Genomic DNA, 21,597 nt, shown 5'->3' on the forward strand with positions numbered 1-21,597 from the left:
GAAAGGTAGGTCAGTATACACAGACAGGAAGATCACTATACACAGACAGGTAGGTCAGTATACACAGACTGGTAAGTCAGTTTACATAGACAGGTAGGTCAGTTTACATAGACAGGTAGGTCAGTTTACACAGACAGGTAGGTCAGTATACACAGACAGGAAGATCATTATACACAGGTAAGCTGTGTAAAAGTTAGATGTCAAGATAATTATGGGAAGAGAGGAAACACTTGGGATCTTACCTGGTTTATGCGTCATACAGCACAGTATTGAGTTTACTGTCAGGTTGAAATCGATACTTCCTTTTTCCAAAGCGTCACAGACCGTTGCTACCACGTCTCTGGGAGAGAAGTCTCCGCGTGTCAGAGCGTAGTCTGGCTTTTCCAGGGAGTTGGATAACAGATGGGGGTTATATCTCACCTCGACGTACCGTATACCAGAATTCGCACAATCTTCACAGAACTCGTATGCAATTCTGAACACGGCATCCCTATCGCCACTACAACAAGTACAACGCATAGTCATCATAGACCTATTTCTCTTCGCCAAGAAAAAAAGGTAATAAGTTAATACATAGCGTACCAGGTACAAACTTGAATTATAGGTCCGAGTCAAATTCCCTTAGTTTTACTTTCATTGCTTCTAAACTAACATCTCAATCTCATTAATTTTTTCTCAACATTTCATTAACATAAGTATTCTCATTATATTTATGAAGGTCGATTTTCGTGTTATGCTTATTAGTGTACCCTGTACTTTTTCAAGGGTATGCGTGTAAATCTTTCCTTTGGTCACATTTGCCCATATTTTCATCCATTTTGAGTTCAAGTTTTGTTGACACTTTCGTGTTTTCGTGTTTTTTGTTTTTGTTTAGAATTTAAGTTATATGCGCATCATTTCTCACAGTTTGACCTGCTTAAAATGAAGTCATTTGTTTTCTTCTTGACAATAACAAGGGGCCCAGATGGCCTGTATCGCTCACCTGAATATGTTTAAATAATTGGTATGAAGTAAAAGATATAGCACTCCATGGTAGGTGCTGTAAGTACATATGAACTTCAGAAAGATCCATCCAGTAATTAAGATATAGCGAGAACAAACTCCAAACAGAGCCCAACCCCTATGCCCCTAGGGGGTGGGGGTGGGGGGGGGGGGTCATTCCCCACCAATTATAAAAAATAACCCTTGGCCCAAGAATGCTCCCGACTAAATAAGGATAAAATCCCTTAATCCCAATGGTCGAAGAAGGATTTTAAAGGTTTTACCTCTATTTCTCCTATTGGGCCCCGCCTTTCTGCCCCCTGGGGGAGACCACACCCACTGCTTATACAAAATTGAGTCCCTTTGTCCCAAGGATGCTCTTGACTAAATTAGGATAAAATCCCTATGGTAGAAGAAGGATTATAAAGGTTTTACCTCTATGTCCCCTATTGGGCCCCGCCCCTCAGTCCCTAGGGGCCCAGACCCACCATTTATACAAAATTGGTTCCCCCTTACCCAAGGATGCTCCACATTAAATATGGACCAAATCGTTTCATTCCTACAGAAGGAGAAGGATTTTAAAGAATTTGCTATGTTTCCCCTATTGGGCCCCGCCCCTCAGCCCCCAGTGGGGCCAGACCCATCATTTATACAAAATTGAGTCCCTTTGGCCTAAGGATGCTCCAGGACAAATTTAGTCAAAATATACTTGGCCGTTCAGGACTAGTAACGTTTTAAAGAAAAGTTGACAGACGGACGACGGACGCCACGGTATGGCATAAGCTCACCATTGTCCTTCGGACCAGGTGAGCTAAAAATCAAACATGACATACTAACCAAACACAGCATGTGACGTCATACTATTCCCAATACTTACAGTATAACTGTACACAGCATGTGACGTCATACTACTCCCAATAGTTACAGTATAACTGTACACAGCATATGACGTCATGCTACTCCCAATAGTTACAGTATAACTGTACACAGCATGTGACGTCATACTACTCCCAATAGTTACAGTATAACTGTACACAGCATTACAAGATTCTTGGCAAAACTTTAGTTTGACTTCTCTTAGTCGTTTTCAATAATCTTAATGTAGATATAAAACAAGGACGTTTGTCTGTCTTTTTCCAAGTTAATAAAGATATAAAACAAGGACGTTTGCCTGTCTTTTTCCCAGTAAATATAGATATAAAACAAGGACGTTAGGTTGTTTTTTTCCCAGTTAATATAAATGTAAAACAAGGACGTTTGTCTGTCTTTGTCCCAGGTAATATAGATGTAAAAACAAAGAGGTTTGTCTGTCTTTGTCTCAGTTAATAAAGATATAATACTAGGACGTTTGCCTGTCTTTTTCCCAAATAATATAGATATAAAACCAGGACGTTTCTCTGTAATTGTCCCAGTTAATATAGATATAAAACCAGGATGTGTGTCTGTCTTTGTTCCAGTTAATATAAATGTAAAACAAGGAAGTTTGTCTGTCTTTGTCCCAGTTAATATAGATATAAACAAGGACGATTGTCTGCCTTTGTCCCTGTTAATATAGATATAAGACCAGGACGTTTGTCTGTTTTTGTCCTAGTTAATAAAGATATTAAACCAGGAGGTTTGTCTGTCTTTGTCCAAGTTAATATAAATGTAAAACAAGGACGTTTGTCTGTCTTTATCCCAGTTAATATAGATATAAGACCAGGATGTTTGTCTGTTTTTGTCCCAGTTAATATAGATATAAAACCAGGATGTGTGTCTGTCTTTGTTCCAGTTAATATAAATGTAAAACAAGGAAGTTTGTCTGTCTTTGTCCCAGTTAATATAGATGTAAAAACAAGGAGGTTTGTCTGTCTTTGTCCCAGTTAATAATGATATAAGACCAAGACGTTTGCCTGTCTTTTTCCCAGTTAATATAGATATAAGACCAGGACGTTTGTCTGTCTTTGTCCCAGTTAATAAAGATATAAGACCAGGACGTTTGTCTGTCATTGTCCCAGTTAATAATGATATAAGACCAGGAGGTTTGTCTGTCTTTGTCCCAGTCAATAAGGATATAAGACTAGGACGTTTGTCTGTCATTGTTTGAGTTAATAATGATATAAGACCAAGACGTTTGTCTGTCATTGTCCCAGTTAATATAGATATAAGACCAGGACGTTTGTCTGTCTGTCCCAGTTAATAAAGATATAAGACCAGGACGTTTGTCTGTCTTTGTCCCAGTTAATATAGATATAAAACAATGACGTTTGTCTGTCATTGTCCTAGTTAATATAGATATAATACCAGGACGTTTGTCTGTCTTTGTCCCAGGTAATATAGATATAAGACAAGGACGTTTGTCTGTCTTTATCCCAGTAATATAGATATAAGACCAGGACGTTTGTCTGTCTTTGTCCCATTTTATATAGATATAAAACAAGGACTTTTGTCTGTCTTTATCCCAGTTATTATAGATATAAAACAAGGACTTTTGTCTGTCTTTGTCCCAGTTAATATAGATGAAAAAGCAAGGACGTTTGTCTGCCTTTGCCCCAGTTATTATAGATATAAGACCAGGACGTTTGTCTGTCATTGTCCCAGTTATTATAGATATAAGACCAGGACGTTTGTCTGTCATTGTCCCAGTTAATATAGATGTAAAAACAAAGACGTTTGCCTGTCTTGTCCCAATTAATATAGATATAAAACAAGGACGTCTGTCTATCTTTGTCCCAATTAATATAGATATAAGACCAGGACGTTTGTCTGTCATTGTCCCAGTTAGTATAGATGTAAAAACAAGGAAGTTTGTCTGTCATTGTCCCAGTTAATATAGATGTAAAAACAAGGATGTTTGTCTGTCTTTGTCCCAATTAATATAGATATAAAACAATGACGTTTGTCTGTCTTTGTCCGAGTTAATATAGATATAACATCAGGGCATTTGTCTGTCTTTGTCCCATAATATAGATAAACAAGAGGCTCAATGGGCCTGCATCGCTCACCTGGTATAAAACTCACACTTGTAACCTTAAAAGTGATCTAAAAAAAAGCTACAGGCAAAATATCAGTATTTATGATTAAAATTCATTCAAAAGTCCCGGTTATTTTTTTTTTGGAACATTTCACCCCTGTGATTGAAAGTCGAACAAAGTCATTATGTTGAACACATTGTATAGCCTTTCATCTCAGGATGCAACTTGCAAAGTATAAACATCCTGGGACCCATGGTTATTCAGAAGAGGTTGTTTAAAGATTTAAAACAAATTTGACCCCTGTGACCTTGAATATAAGTCAAAGTCATTCACTTTAACAAACAAAGTAGTCCTTGATCCCAGCATATGTTACTGACTAAATATCAACATCCTGGGCCTTTTGGTTATTCAGAACAAGTTGTTGAAATATTTTGAACATATTTGCTCCTTGTGACCTTGAATATGATTCAAGGTCATACATTTATACAAACTTGGTAGCCCTTGATCCTAGTATGCTACTGACTAAATTTCATTACCCTGGGCATTTTGGTTATTCAGAAGAAGTTGTTTAAAAATGTTTAACATATTTGACCCCTGTGACCCTGTATATGGGTGAAGGTCATTCACTTGAACAAACTTTGTAGCCCTTTATCTCAGCATGCTACTGGCCAAATATCATCACCCTATGCATTTTGGTTATTCAGAAGAAGTTGTTGAATATTTTTCACATATTTGACCCTTGTGACCTTGAATATAGATGAAGGTCATTTATTTGAACAAACTTTGTAGCCCTTCATCTCAGCATGCTACTGGCCAAATATCATCACCCTGGGCATTTTGGTCATTCAGAAGAAGTTGTTTAAAAATGTTTAACATATTTGACCCCTGTGACCCTGTATATGGGCGAAGGTCATTCATTTGAACAAACTTTGTAGCCCTTCATCCCAGCATGCTACTGGCATTCATTTGAACAAACTTTGTAGCTCTTAATCCCAGCATGCTACTGGCCAAATATCATCCCCCTATGCATTTTGGTTATTCAGAAGAAGTTGTTGAATATTTTTCACATATTTGACCCTTGTGACCTTGAATATAGATGAAGGTCATTTATTTGAACAAACTTTGTAGCCCTTCATCTCAGCATGCTACTGGCCAAATATCATCACCCTATGCATTTTGGTTATTCAGAAGAAGTTGTTGAATATTTTTCCCATATTTGACCCTTGTGACCTTGAATATAGATGAAGGTCATTTATTTGAACAAACTTTGTAGCCCTTCATCTCAGCATGCTACTGGCCAAATATCATCACCCTGGGCGTTTTGGTTATTCAGAAGAAGTTGTTTAAAAATGTTTAACATATTTGACCCCTGTGACCCTGTATATGGGTGAAGGTCATTCACTTGAACAAACTTTGTAGCCCTTCATCTCAGCATGCTACTGGCCAAATATCATCACCCTATGCATTTTGGTTATTCAGAAGAAGTTGTTGAATATTTTTCCCATATTTGACCCTTGTGACCTTGAATATAGATGAAGGTCATTTATTTGAACAAACTTTGTAGCCCTTCATCTCAGCATGCTACTGGCTAAATATCATTACCCTGGGTAGTTAGGTTATTCAAAAGAAGTTGTTTAAAATGTTTAAACATATTTGACCCCTGTGACCTTGAATATGGATAAAGGTCATTCATTTGAACAGTCTTTGTAGCCCTTCATCTCAGCATGCTACTGGCGAAATATCATTACCCTGGGCATTTTGGTTATTCAGAAGAAGTTGTTGAATATTTTTCCCATATTTGACCCTTGTGACCTTGAATATAGATGAAGGTCATTTATTTGAACAAACTTTGTAGCTCTACATCTCAGCTAGCTACTGGCCAAATATCATCACCCTATGCATTTTGGTTATTCAGAAGAAGTTGTTTAAAGTTTTAAACATATTTGACCCCTGTGACCTTAAATATGTATAAAGGTCATTCATTTGAACAAGCTTTGTAGCCCTTCATCTCAGCATGCTACTCGCTAAATATCATTACCCTGGGTAGTTAGGTTATTCAAAAGAAGTTGTGTAAAATGTTTAAACATATTTGACCGCTGTGACCTTGAATATGGATAAAGGGCATTCATTTGAACAGGCTTTGTAGCCCTTCATCTCAGCATGCTACTCGCTAAATATCATTACCCTGGGTAGTTAGGTTATTCAAAAGAAGTTGTGTAAAATGTTTAAACATATTTGACCCCTGTGACCTTGAATATGGGTGAAGGTCATTCATTTGAACAAACTTTGTAGCCCTTTAATCTCAGCATGCTACTGGCTAAATATCATTACCCTGGGCATTTAGGTTATTCAGAAGAAGTTGTTTAAAATGTTTAAACATATTTGACCCCTGTGACCTTAAATATGTATAAAGGTCATTCATTTGAACAAGCTTTGTAGCCCTTCATCTCAGCATGCTGCTGGCCAAATATCATTACCCTGGGCATTTTGGTTGTTCATACGAGGTTGTTTAAAATTTGTAAACATATTGGACCCCTGTTACCTTGAATATGGGTGAAGGTCATTTATTTGAACAATCTTTGTAGCCCTTCATCTCAGCTAGCTACTGGCCAAATATCACCCTGGGCATTTTGGTTATTCAGAAGAAGTTGTTTAAAGTTTTTAACATATTTGACCCCTGTGACCTTGAATATGGGTGAAGGTCAATCATTTGAACAAACTTCATAGCCCTTCATCTCAGCATGCTACTGGCCAAATATCATTAACCTGGGCATTTTGGTTGTTCAGAAGAGGTTGTTTAAAATTTGTAAACATATTGGACCCCTGTGACCTTGAATATGGGGGAAGGTCATTTATTTGAACAATCTTTGTAGCCCTTCATCTCAGCATGCTACTGGCCAAATATCTCCCTGGGCATTTTGGTTATTCAGAAGAAGTTGTTGGATGTTTTTCACATATTTGACCCTTGTGACCCTGTATATGGGTGAAGGTCATTCATTTGAACAAACTTTGTAGCCCTTCATCTCAGCATGCTACTGGCCAAATATCACCCTGGGCATTTTGGTTATTCAGAAGTTGTTTAAAAATGTTTAACATATTGGACCCCTGTGACCTTGTATATGGGTGAAGGTCATTCATTAGAACAAACTTTGTAGCCCTAAATCTCAGCATGCTACTGGCCAAATATCATCACCCTGTGCATTTTGCTTATTCAGAAGAAGTTGTTTCACCCTGGGCATTTTGGTTATTCAGAAGTTGTTTAAAAATGTTTAACATATTGGACCCCTGTGACCTTGTATATGGGTGAAGGTCATTCACTTGAACAAACTTTGTAGCCCTTCATCTCAGAATGCTACTGGCCAAATATCATAACCCTGTGCATTTTGGTTATTCAGAAGTTGGTTAAAAATGTTTAACATATTGGACTCCTGTGACCTTGTATATGGGTGAAGGTCATTCACTTGAACAAACTTTGTAGCCCTAAATCTCAGCATGCTACTGGCTAAATATCATTACCCTGGGTATTTAGGTTATTCAGAAGAAGTTGTTTCACCCTGGGCATTTTGGTTATTCAGAAGTTGGTTAAAAATGTTTAACATATTGGACTCCTGTGACCTTGTATATGGGTGAATGTCATTCATTAGAACAAACTTTGTAGCCCTAAATCTCAGCATGCTACTGGCCAAATATCATAACCCTGTGCATTTTGGTTATTCAGAAGTTGGTTAAAAATGTTTAACATATTGGACTCCTGTGACCTTGTATATGGGTGAAGGTCATTCACTTGAACAAACTTTGTAGCCCTAAATCTCAGCATGCTACTGGCCAAATATCACCCTGGGCATTTTGGTTATTCTGAAGTTGTTTAAAAATGTTTAACATATTGGACTCCTGTGACCTTGTATATGGGTGAAGGTCATTCACTTGAACAAACTTTGTAGCCCTTAATCCCAGCATGCTACTGGCCAAATATCACCCTGGGCATTTTGGTTATTCAGAAGTTGGTTAAAAATGTTTAACATATTGGACCCCTGTGACCTTGAATATTGGTGAAGGTCATTTATTAGAACAAACTTTGTAGCCCTTTATCTCAGCATGCTACTGGCCAAATATCATCGCCGTGGGCATTTTGGTTATTCAGAAGTTGGTTAAAAATGTTTAACATATTGGACTCCTGTGACCTTGTATATGGGTGAATGTCATTCATTAGAACAAACTTTGTAGCCCTTAATCCCAGCATGCTACTGGCCAAATATCACCCTGGGCATTTTGGTTATTCTGAAGTTGTTTAAAAATGTTTAACATATTGGACTCCTGTGACCTTGTATATGGGTGAATGTCATTCATTAGAACAAACTTTGTAGCCCTAAATCTCAGCATGCTACTGGCCAAATATCACCCTGGGCATTTTGGTTATTCTGAAGTTGTTTAAAAATGTTTAACATATTGGACTCCTGTGACCTTGTATATGGGTGAATGTCATTCATTAGAACAAACTTTGTAGCCCTAAATCTCAGCATGCTACTGGCCAAATATCACCCTGGGCATTTTGGTTATTCAGAAGAGGTTGTTTAAAGTTTTAAACATATTTGAGCCCTGTGACCTTGAATATGGATAAAGGTCATTCATTTGAACTAACTTTGTAGCCCTTCATCTCAGCATGCTACTGGCCAAATATCATTACCATGGGCATTTTGGTTATTCAGAAGAAATTGTTATAATTTTTTTAACATATTTGAGCCCTGTGACCTTGAATAAGGGTGAAGGTCATTCATTTGAACAAACTTTGTAGCCCTTCATCTCAGCATGCTACTGGCCAAATATCATCACCCTGGGCATTTTGGTTATTCAGAAGAAGTTGTTTAAAGTTTTTAACATATTTGACCCCTGTGACCTTGAATATGGGTGAAGGTCATTCATTTGAACAAACTTTGTAGCCCTTCATCTCAGCTAGCTACTGGCCAAATATCATCACCCTGGGCATTTTGGTTATTCAGAAGAAGTTGTTTAAAGTTTTTAACATATTTGACCCCTGTGACCTTGAATATGGGTGAAGGTCATTCATTTGAACAAACTTTGTAGCCCTTCATCTCAGCTAGCTACTGGCCAAATATCATCACCCTGGGCATTTTGGTTATTCAGAAGAAGTTGTTTAAAGTTTTAAACATATTTGACCCCTGTGACCTTGAATATGGGTGAAGGTCATTCATTTGAACAAACTTTGTAGCCCTTCATCTCAGCTAGCTACTGGCCAAATATCATCACCCTGGGCATTTTGGTTATTCAGAAGAAGTTGTTTAAAGTTTTAAACATATTTGACCCCTGTGACCTTGAATATGGGTGAAGGTCATTTATTTGAACAAACTTTGTAGCCCTTCATCTCAGCTTGCTACTGGCCAAATATCATCACCCAGGGCATTTTGGTTATTGAGAAGAAGTTGTTTAAAGTTTTTAACATATTTGACCCCTGTGACCTTGAATATGGGTGAAGGTCATTCATTTGAACAAACTTTGTAGCACTTCATCTCAGCATGCTACTGGCCAAATATCATCACCCTGAGCATTTTGGTTATTCAGAAGAAGTTGTTTAAAGGTTTTTTAATACAATTGACCCCTGTGACCTTGAATATAATTGAAGGTCATTCATTTGAACAAACTTGGTAGCCCTTCACCCAAGCATGCTACTGGCCAAATATCAACTCCCTGGGCATTTTGGTTATTGAGAAGAAGATGTTTAAAGTTTTTGACATATTTGACCCCTGTGACCTTGAAAATAGGTGAAGGTCATTAATTCTAACAAACTTTGTAGCCCTTCATCCAAGTTTGCTTCTGGCCAAATATCGACACCCTAGGCCTTTCGGTTATTAAGAAGAAGTCGTTTAAAGTAAAATATTGACGCCGGACGACGGACGGACGGACGACGGACGCCGCACCACGGCATAAGCTCACTTGGCACTTCGTGCCAGTTGAGCTAAAAACAAGGACGTTTGTCTGTCGTCCAAGTTAAAATAGATATAACACCAGGACGTTTGTCTGTCTTTGTCCCAGTTAATATAGATATAAAACAAGGATGTTTGTCTGTCTTTGTCCCAGTTAATTTAGATGTAAAAACAAGGAGGTTTGTCTGTCTTTGTCCATGTTAATAAAGATATAAGACCAGGACGTTTGCCTGTCTTTGTCCTAGTTAATATAGATATAAACCAAGGATGTTTGTCCGTCTTTTTCCCAATTAATATAGATATAAAACAATGACGTTTGGCTGTCTTTGTCCGAGTTAAAATAGATATAGCACCAGGACGTTTGTCTGTCTTTGTCCCAGTAAATATAGATATAAGACTAGTCTTTGTTGTGTTTGGCAAACTTTAATTTTTCTAAAGATGTTTTGCCGACACTTTTTTACTTATGGTAAGAATGACTAAAAAATGTTCCATTTTCATTTTTTGTCAATAATCCTGATAAGTACGGAATGGCTGCTGTTAGTATGCCCGCTATGAAGACGCAGTGTATACGTACGCTATTATAGGCATAAACACATTGAAGGTATGCAAGAATGCTTTCAGGCTACACGGCGTTTTGATGACTATTTCTTTGTCCAGAGTCTCCTGGTCGGTGATTATGGTCTGTTTCCCATCCTCGTCCGTTGAAATTATCGGTCGGTCTTTAGTTCTGATACAAATAACATTGAGTTCATTATAAATAGAGCGTAGTTTTTTTCGAAAGAGTTCAGGATCATAACGACGACAAGATGATCATTGGGTAAACTGAATTTTTAGAATCACAAAATGCTCTCTTGACCTATCGAATAAATCCCTTCTGTTTATGAACAGGACAAATGAATTTTTTTCTGATTTGAATGATACCCAATAAATAATTACTAGGAATACGAGGTAAGACTTATACAACATAAGCTGCAGAGCGACAAGCTACGCAAACATCTCCACTGAACCATGTGGCCATTTCATCCGGGACCCAGCAGTCGTATTTAAGATGAAAAGAATGAAGCTGTATGTCTAAGTGTTCCCGCAAATGACAAAGGGACAAAATCTGCCTGTAAAATCCTGCGTATTTAAAATTACCTTTAAGAGGACAAATGTCATGTTTGTCTTAGGCAGTGTGTACCTATAGTGACCTACAATGGTCACTGTAAGGTATTAATCTATCGCCTATCCGTCCAGTTTTCTACGTACTTACTTTGAAATGTCCAAAACGGTCTCTGATCTGATAGCTCCATCTAAGTGAATATGCAATTCAACCTGTAAATAAAGTAGAACAAACTAGATGGTAGGTTACCCTTAGCGATAATTTCGTCATTTTCACCACTTAAAATGTCCACATTAATCTATGCTAGCTTTAATATTGATATTTTGTTTTAGATCAGTCCCAACATTTGATATGTATAACTTAATGACCATGAGGAAACCACATGAGAAATTTTAGAAGGATCCATCCAGCGCTTTATGATAACATTTCCACCGGAAGTTTCTCTATAAACGCTATTTGATCAGCATCATTTTGAAGCTTCCCTTGTTTTGAAGAGCAGGGCTTACTCGTCAATGCACCACTTGCGTCATTTTCGAGGTACGATAATTATTTATCACTGTTATTTGCTACATATATATCTCATCAGCTCTGGAACAAAAGCCGCATACAGTACACGTCTTCATCAGCAGGTGGTAAGTTATTTATATCACGTAGTACCTATACCGGAATTTAGTGCCCCCATACGCCCTTCTCTGTACTCGGCCATGCCCTCCACATTCCCCGGGGTACATTAACCATGCCCTCCACCTCCCCCGGGCTACATACCTTGTAGCTGAACTTATCCCTGGCAGTGGTAGTCATGTCGCTGGTTCGACTAGCGCTGTACAACTTCCCAAACAGAAATGTCTATTTCAGGATGACAGACAGTCTTGCACACAATTGTGTATGGAAACCTAGTAATGACAACGAGGGTTTCAGTTTGTCGTTTTAGGAAGTAAACGTGTAGTTTATTCACATATTCATCAATCTGATTAAAATCATCTGTTGCATGGCTCCCTGAGCTGTTCAGACGTAGTACGATGTTAACGGAGCCATGTAATAGATGATTTTAATCAGATTGCATATTTGCAGTCTTTTCCTATTTTTCAAAACTTAAACAAGGGTATGACACAACAGTTATAGCAATAGACTATAATGTTTTAATATAATGTATTATTTTTATTTTTCAATATTTTGTTAAAATTCTGAACGATTTCATAAGAAAAGGTGAAAAGCTTGCCTATCCTTTGGTCCGGTGTAGGCTACAATGTTGCCAACAAACTATACTACGTCAGAAACATTGCCACAAAATAATATGCCAATATTGGTATGTAGTTAGAAGACTACGCGTCACTTAACAATAATAATAACAATTCAAGGTTCTTATATACCGCTTTATCACAACCTAGTTCCAGCACTGCCCAACCACGTACTCATTTACAGCTGAGTAGACTGGAACAAGCGGAGTACAGTATCTTGCCGTGCTGTGACTCGAACCCGCAACCCTTCGGTCACGAGCCCGGCGTCCTATCACTAGACTACCGTGTCTCCTTAACCTCTGTGATTTCTTTCGGAAACCCCTTTAATTGAAGGTGTCATTCCTTATTTCAAAAACGATTATATTTGTATTCCAACAGATTAATATTGTATAGCAATTATGAAAATAATTAATAAAATAAGCCTATTGCCGATATTCCCCCACTCGTTGGATGCAATCCGTACCAGACTGGTCGAGGGGAGGCACCAGATGACCAGAAATCCATGTATCCCCTTTATACAAGGGATTAGGACTATCACACCAGACAAGTCAAGGGGAGTGACCAGATGACCAGCAATTCATTCATCCCCTTTATACCGGGGATTAGGGCTACCACATCGGACTTGTCAAGGGGAGAGACCAGTTGACCAGCAATCCATCCATCCCCTTAATACCGGGGATTAAGTCTACAAAACCGGACTGGTCAAGGGGAGTGACCAGATGACTAGCAATCCATCCATACCCGTTATACCTTTTATATCGGGGATTCGGACTAGCACACCGGACTGGTCAAGGGGAGTGACCAGATGACCAGCAATCCATCCATCCCCTTAATACCGGGGATTAAGTCTACAAAACCGGACTGGTCAGGGGCGTGACCAGATGACTAGCAATACATCCATACCAGTTATACCTTTTATATCGGGGATTAGGGCTACCACACCGAACTGGTCAAGGGGAGTGACCAGATGACCAGCAATCCATCCATCCCCTTAATACCGGGGATTAGGTCTTCAAAACCGGACTGGTGAAGGGGAGGGATCATATGACCAGCAATTCATCCATCCATCCCCTTAATACCGGGGATTAAGTCTACAAAACCGGACTGGTCAAGGGGAGTGACCAGATGACTAGCAATACATCCATACCAGTTATACCTTTTATATCGGGGATTAGGGCTACCACACCGAACTGGTCAAGGGGAGTGACCAGATGACCAGCAATCCATCCATCCCCTTAATACCGGGGATTAGGTCTTCAAAACCGGACTGGTCAAGGGGAGGGATCATATGACCAGCAATTCATCTATCCTTTGTATACCGGGGACTTATGTTACAAGGATGTATCCATTGGTGAAGATTATGTGTATAACGCACACATCTGAGGCAGTTCGGATATTACCTTTCCCCACCCTATCTTTATTTGTATGTGTCCTTTTATACTAACTAATGCATCCATTGGCAACGTATTTGTGAGCAGCCGTGAACATTGCTTGTATATTCGTAAACAGCCGTGAACATTGTTTCTATATTCGTAAGCAGACGTGAACATTGTTTCTATATTCGTAAGAAGCCGTGAACATTGTTTTTATATTCGTAAGCAGCCGTGAACATTGTTTTTATATTCGTAAGCAGCCGTAAACATTGTTTTTATATTCGTAAGCACCCGTGAACATTGCTTTTTTTATATTCGTAAACAGCCGTGAACATTGTTTCCATATTCGTAAGCAGCCGTGAACATTGTTTCTATATTCGTAAGCAGCCGTGAACATTGTTTTTTATATTCGTAAGCAGCCTTGAACATTGTTTCTATATTCATAAGCAGCCGTGAACATTGTTTCTATATTCTTAAGCAGCCGTGAAAATTGTTCTTACATTTTGAGAACCTAAACATTGTATTTCATCATCTAGAAGTACTATTGTTTCAGTGGTATTCATTGATGTATATTTACATATGCGCTGCAACTCACTTTATGAACATTACCAGCAGAAACGCATTTCATTCGAGTATATTTCAATTCCTACTCAAGTTGGACTCAATGAAATTACCAAATGTAACCCGTTTCATTTGCCCATGAATTTGACGAGATTAACATTGCCTGTGCGTATGATTTTGCTAAGGGGGATAACTATTGATATGTTTAAACAAAGATTTCACATTTTTATTGAAGCAACACAAGAAATTGTTCAAACAACCAAAAATGATAAATCAGTTAAGATATTATCAGCTCACAGTTCCTAGTGGTAGTGATAGGTCATGTTCTGCCCTAGAAATTATTCCTCCAGCTACCGATTCTGCCTTGTGTAAGCAACGTAGATCCACCGGGGTTCGGTACAAATGTCTGAAATACACATATCGTGTACATATAAATGGATGTTTATGTGTGCTGTGACCCATATCAGTATAGCATGTGCATTACAAACATTTGTAACGAACCCCTGTGGTAGATCCATGTGGTCTCATCTTATATTAAATACAGTCGAACAGCCAAATGTCATATCAAATGTTTCGTATGTTCAAGCCACGTCTGGTTTCCTGTCTAATTCAACGTTCAATTACTGCAGCTTCACATCCCAGAAGATGCGGAATCTCGAAATTTAGAGGCTCTCCACTTCGAGCTAGTAAAAAGATGGCTGCCGTAGACTCGCAGCTGAGCCTGTGCACCGCGTCTAGACATTATTATTCCGCGATGACGCATCAGAACTTTTGATATCATATAATTTCATCAATAAAAAATAAATAGGATATTTACAATATGGTTTCGTGTTTTGTTTCTATATAATGTGGCTGTATTGAACTATCAACGTACTCCATCATGTTGTATGATGGTCCTTCAATAACGGACTATATTTTTTGCATTACGTCAATACGTAGACTTGCACAAGTTCCAGTACCTGGGACAAACGATCAGGATGGACTTGATAAGTATCAATTATTTAAAACAAAAACCACGATTGAAATATAAGGAATGAATCTTGCTTTGGTCGATTTCATGGGGTGATGAATTGAGTTGGTCTTTAAACAAATTCCATTAAAGGACCTGTTACAGGAACAAAAGAATTTTGCCCACAAAGCAACTTAACCATTACTGGGTTATATTTGTAGCTCCCTAAGACACGACCCATGAGATATTTTTAAAAAATGAAAAAGGTCCCCAGGGCCTGTGCTATGAACTATTCAGTGATGCCTTCCAAAGGTGTACGACAGGGTTCACTTTTTTGTCCAAAAAACTATCAAAACAATGTTTTACGCTATCAAATAATATTATATTATTTAAAGTAGGATCTGCTGCAAATTATGAACTCAAATATGTTACAAAAAATTGCATAATAAAAAAAATATAAAATCTTAAACTCTAAAATTTTTGGTATTTTCATACATTTTTTGGCTACATCAATTGCTTTACGGTAGTAAAACACCAATGTCCGGTTCTTGTACACCAAAAATCTTTTAGTATTTTTGGTGCATTATGTTGAGATACGATAGTGAAAATTTCAGAAAATTTGAGAACCGGTAAATTTGTCATATAAATGTCAAATTGTAGCAACGTCTATATCCAAATAAAATCCAACAACCTTATGATCTATAGTCATGTTTGATAATTTAACAATATGTCGCACCAATTTATTATCGCAACTGATCAAATTTTCATCAATAAGATCTGCTGCTCATGATGAGCTCAATTATAAAGCTAGATGTTGCAAAATAGAAAAGTTATGCAGTCTCACACACATAAACGTTTAGTATGTTATGTACATTTTTAGTTGTTTCGCATCTTTATGAAAGTGATATACATATTTCCGGTTTTTGTACACCAACATACTTTGGATATTATTTGGCACATTATGTTGACTGACGATAGTAGAAATTTCGAAAAAATCGGTATGCGGTAAATGTGTCATTTTAAGGATAATATGTGTATGACCAATGTCAAAATAAACTTCAATAACTTCAGGTTAATGCAAGTATTTCATAATTAACCCAAAATCATTCCAATATACTATCATGGTGGATGATATGGTTCATAGTAGAGTATGACTGTTTAACTAAACTAGGTAGTTAAAGGGGAGGAATACAGCAAAAGTTAGGCAATTTGTCAGAACATTTGGTGAACCAGTATAATATGTTGAAGATATGTTAACCCATCACATTGTTTCTTTTTAGGAGAGTTATAGTTTCCAATTCATGGATTGTTGTATTTACTGTTGTTGTTTTTTAATTTGACAACACGTAGTCAAAATTGAACATTCAATTTTTTTTCTGAATTTCTCCTTTCTCAGTTCAATCTTAGGTCTTATTATTTTTTCATATTATTCCCGACAAGTAATTGACCAGAAGTGCATCAAGTGTCCACCGATAAAAACTGATATTGACTTGGAGCGCGTGATTTTTGTTGAAGGACTGGGTGTTTCTAAAAATAGAATTATGATGTGTCTCCAAACAATGCACCGTCCCACTTCCGAAGCTTTTTTTTTCTCCCAGATTACTAACACTACTGTTTTGTAAAATAATAAAACAATTGAAACCTTTAACTTCGGTCAATACCTGGATTTATCAACCCGAGAAAAGATATATTGACCTCGGAATGCGTCCTCGGTTAATATATCTTTTCCCGGGTTGATAAATTCAGGTATTGACCTCAGCCAAAGGCTATAATTGAATAATATTTCTTTTTTGAATGCATTCATAATATGCAGTCTCTGAATTTGCGAGCTGAAGGCTGGACCGGTTTAGCATCTGTTAAATGTGCATAGTATCCTAGATAATACAGTATTGATGCGACATGAGTACACATACCCGATGTTCTCTTTCCTGCAGGACACACACAATAGTATGCCTTGACAGGATCCTCTGATGCGTGTAGGTCAAACTCTATCCAGACATTGTGATTTGCCTGCGACCTGTGGCGAGAGTGTATTTGGCCTCGGAGAAGGTCATCAGCATGTTGGTACACCCATATCTCATAATCACCCCCATCCGTCTGATGTTCTGTGATATAGTCAGGTGCCAGCTTCAGCTGATATGTACCACAAGCCAAAATCGCATTGACCTGGAGATATTGACGATTTATTTTGACATTGGTCATACAACATATTATCCTTAAGATGACACATTTACCCATACAATATATTATCCTTAAGATGACACATTTACCGCATACCGATTTTTTCGAAATTTCTACTATCGTCGGTCAACATAATGTGCCAAATGATATCCAAAGTATGGTGGTGTACACAAACCGGAAATATGTCTATCACTTCCGTAAAGATGCGAAACAACTAAAAATGTACATAACATACTAAACGTTTATGTGTGTGAGACTGCATAACTTTTTTATTTTGTAACATCTAGCTTTATAATTGGGCTCATCATGAGCAGCAGATCTTATTGATGAAAATTTGATCAGTTGCGATAATAAATTGGTGCGACATATTGTTAAATTATCAAACATGACTATAGATCATAAGGTTGTTAGATTTTATTTGGAAATAGACGTTGCTACAATTTGACATTTATATGACAAATTTACCGGTTCTCAAATTTTCTGAAATTTTCACTATCGTATCTCAACATAATGCACCAAATAATATTAAAAGATTTTTGGTGTACAAGAACCGGAAATTGGTGTTTTACTTCCGTAATACAATTCATGTAGCAAAAACGTGTATGAAAATACCAAAATTTTTAGAGTTTAAGATTTTATAAAAAAAATATTATGCAATTTTTTGTAACATATTTGAGTTCATAATTTGCAGCAGATCCTACTTTAAATAATATAATATTATTTGATAGCGTAAAACATTGTTTTGATAGTTTTTTGGACAAAAAAGTGAACCCTGTCGTACACCTTTGGAAGGCATCACTAAATAGTTCATAGCACAGGCCCTGGGGACCTTTTTCATTTTTTAAAAATATCTCATGGGTCGTGTCTTAGGGAGCTACAAATATAACCCAGTAATGGTTAAATTGCTTTGTGGGCAAAATTCTTTTGTTCCTGTAACAGGTCCTTTGTTTCAAGACCAACTCAATTCATCACCCCATGAAATCGACCAAAGAAAGATTCAACCTTAATTGAAAGCAAAAACACTCGTGACGTAACACGTGGTTTATTTATGACGTCATAGATTAACCTTGTTCAATGAGAGTCTTATCGCTTCGCTTCGTACAACATGGAGAATGCCCCTGCGTCAAATGCTGAAACGACTACGCTTAATTATTGGCGCCAATTTTATTTAGATATGGCAGGACGACGCATAAACAAAACGCAGTAAATAAATTAAGTATCTAAGAACAAATAATTAAATTAAACAGTTGTTCTGCGGTATGAACATTTAAAAATAACGCAGCCCTAACGGGTTTCATGCAATATGAATGTAACCGAGTTGCGTTCATACCGGCATGAATATTGTACAAAAAAACCGCCGTTAAATCATTATTTGTTTTCCTCCAAGTATTGGCGTACGATGTATTGGTGTGAAGAGCTCTGTAAAGCCGAGGAGTGCACGTGTAGCGTGTTTTCAGTTGGTTACGTAACATAGCGTACAGCTTAGTGATGCATGCTCTCAGAGTGACGAACGCGCACGTGTTTTACACCACAAGACAATTCTGGCTACGTGATTCGTGACGTCATAAAAGTAACTCGATGTGACAGTGATGACTATCCTTTGATTATAACCCACACCAATGATGCAGTCTGGGCTTCCCTTGGGTTATGTGCATTCCACTACGGGCCAATTCTAGATCATGTCTACGGAGTCAAAACGTAGCATAGAGTAGTCTGGAATAAAAATTCACGATGACTTCACTCCGTAAACATGATAAAAACAAGAGGCCCAGAGGGCCTGTATCGCTCACATGTTTCTTTTGTTTCATGAAACTGACATAAAGGTAACTTCAGACCAAATTTGGTAACTAGAACACAAGACATTATAAAATCTCTAAAACGGTTCTCAAGATATTGTTGTTTGAAATTTGAAATTTTGATTTTAAAGCTTTTAACCCACGTTAACCTTTGACTCCGGCTATCCGGCTAGCACTTACAATCGACCTTTGGCCTCATTAATATTATTATACAACGATTCACACAGCTGGTCTACATAATATACCCAAGTAACATACCTCTAGACCAAATGGTTCTTAAGATATTGTTGTTTGAAGTTTTCAACATACTTGACCTCTGAGACCTTGAAAGTAAGTCAAGGTCATTTTAATGAGGAGCATTCCATCCCAGGTACCTACTGGCCAAATATCATGACCCTGGACCTTATGAATCTTGAGAAGATGATTGTTAAAGCTAACATTTTAACCCATGTTGACTTTTGACCCCCGACTAGCACTTAAAGTTGACCTTTGACCTCATTACGGTAAGTAAGAAAATATTTGCACTGCTGGTCTGCATATAGCATACCCAAATATAATGACTCTAGTCCAAATGGTTTTTAGGATATTTTGTTTGAAGTTTTTTAACATATTTGACCCCTGTGACCTTGAAAGTAGGTCAAGGTCATTAAATAAAAATCAAAGTACTGAAAGCACTGAAGCCATAAACGAATTGGACCTGTTTTATACTTCTTTTATGTGATTGCATCAATGCTCAAATGGAAATAGAAAAAGTTCTGATCCTTAGTTTATAGGCAAGTAGGAGTTGATTCAAATTAGATGTTGCATAAATCGGCATCTCTATACAATATTTTTTCACAACTGAAAGTGGATATATGTTTTAAGGATGTAAACCTCTGAGAAGTCAAAGAAATCCTGTATTAAACTTTTTTTCTTATATGGATTTTTGGAAAAAGGAGTAAATGGCATGGTAGAAAGAGCAAAAAAAACAAATTCAACAATTTCTTCCAAGTGTGTTATCAGATATGTATGAATGTTTGTAGAATTGATGAAAATATTATTTTCTTTGAAATTATGGAAGTAAAATTTCTTAATCTTATTCAGAAAGACGATTTTAGTTACCCATGCCCCCTATTTTTTAATGAAAAAGTACTCGTTTTTTTGCCATTTTTTGCAGATTAAACGCTTGATATAAAAAGTTCGGCTATTAAACTTTTTTTAATAGTTAATGAATTAAAAGAAAATGTGTTTCTCTTTCTTAAACATCCACAAAAATGGGGGGTCTGTGTGCTTCTTTTTTTGTCCCATTATCATTTGTATTATTTTTTTACCTTTTTCGGGGTCAAAAATCAAAAGTGCTTCAGTTACACTAAATATGTAAAAAAAAAAATATCAATGATGTATAATTTTCCAGTTTGCTGCATATTATTTTTATTATATTAAACATTATAAAGTTGTACAGCAAAATTGAACTTGCTACAATTAAATAACACTAGACAAGGATACGAAGACAAGGCAGGAGGTTACCTAGACAAGACAGGAGGTTACCTAGACAAGACAGGAGGATACCTAGACAAGGCAGGAGGATACCTGGACAAGGCAGGAGGATACCTGGACAAGGCAGGAGGATACCTAGACAAGGCAGGGGGATACCTGGACAAGGCAGGAGGATACTTAGACAATGCAGGAAGATACCTAGACAACTGGACAAGACAGGAGGATACCTAGACAAGACAGGATGATACATAGACAAGGCAGTATGTTACCTAGACAAGACAGGAGGATACCTACACAAGGCAGGAAGACACCTAGACAAGGCGGGAGGATACCTGGACAAGGCAGGAGGGTACCTAGACAATGCAGGAGGATACATAGACAGGCAGGAGGATACTTAGACAATGCAGGAAGATACCTAGCCAACTGGACAAGACAGGTGGATACCTAGACAAGGCAGGAGTATACTAAGACAAGGCAGTATGTTCCCTAGACAAGACAGGAGGATACTTAGACAATTCAGGAAGATACCTAGACTACTGGACGAGACAGGAGGACACCTAGACAATGCAGGAAGATACCAGGACAACTGGACAAGACAGGCGGATACCTAGACAGGACAGGAGGATACCTAGGACAAGACAGGAGGATCCCTAGACAAGACAGGATACATAGACAATGCAGGAAAATACCTAGACGTTACCTAGACAAGGCAGGGGGATACCTGGACAAGGCAGGAGGATCCCTGGACAAGGCAGGAGGGTACCTAGACAATGCAGGAGGATACATAGACAATGCAGGAAGATTCCTAGACAACTGGACAAGACAGGAGGATACCTAGACAAGGCAGGAAGACACCTAGACAAGACAGGAGGATACAAAGACAAGACAGGTGGACACCTGGACAAGACAGGAGGACACCTAGACAAGACAGGAGGATACAAAGACAAGACAGGAGGATATCTAGATAGAGTAGGGGGATACTTAGACAAGACAGGAGGATACCAACAAAACAAGACAGGAGGATACCTAGATAAGACAGGAGGATAC

At 37.8% G+C, this 21,597-nt stretch overlaps 1 protein-coding gene across 1 annotated transcript in view; it reads right to left on the reverse strand.

Moving 5' to 3' along the window:
* LOC110452009 (adenosine deaminase-like) overlaps nucleotides 1–21,597 on the reverse strand; it is a 37,818-nt gene that overhangs the window by 13,391 nt on the left and 2,830 nt on the right. The window contains exons 2-5 of the mRNA XM_021500263.1: nucleotides 11,742–11,869; nucleotides 11,127–11,188; nucleotides 10,449–10,601; nucleotides 243–499 (exon numbers count right to left, since the gene is read on the reverse strand). Coding sequence (XP_021355938.1) covers nucleotides 243–499; nucleotides 10,449–10,601; nucleotides 11,127–11,188; nucleotides 11,742–11,777 — 508 coding nt within the window. The 5' untranslated portion in view covers nucleotides 11,778–11,869. The remainder of the gene's footprint in view (nucleotides 1–242; nucleotides 500–10,448; nucleotides 10,602–11,126; nucleotides 11,189–11,741; nucleotides 11,870–21,597) is intronic.

This window comes from Mizuhopecten yessoensis, unplaced genomic scaffold (assembly GCF_002113885.1).
Source record: "Mizuhopecten yessoensis strain PY_sf001 unplaced genomic scaffold, ASM211388v2 scaffold6361, whole genome shotgun sequence".
Taxonomy (NCBI): Eukaryota; Metazoa; Mollusca; class Bivalvia; order Pectinida; family Pectinidae; genus Mizuhopecten; species Mizuhopecten yessoensis.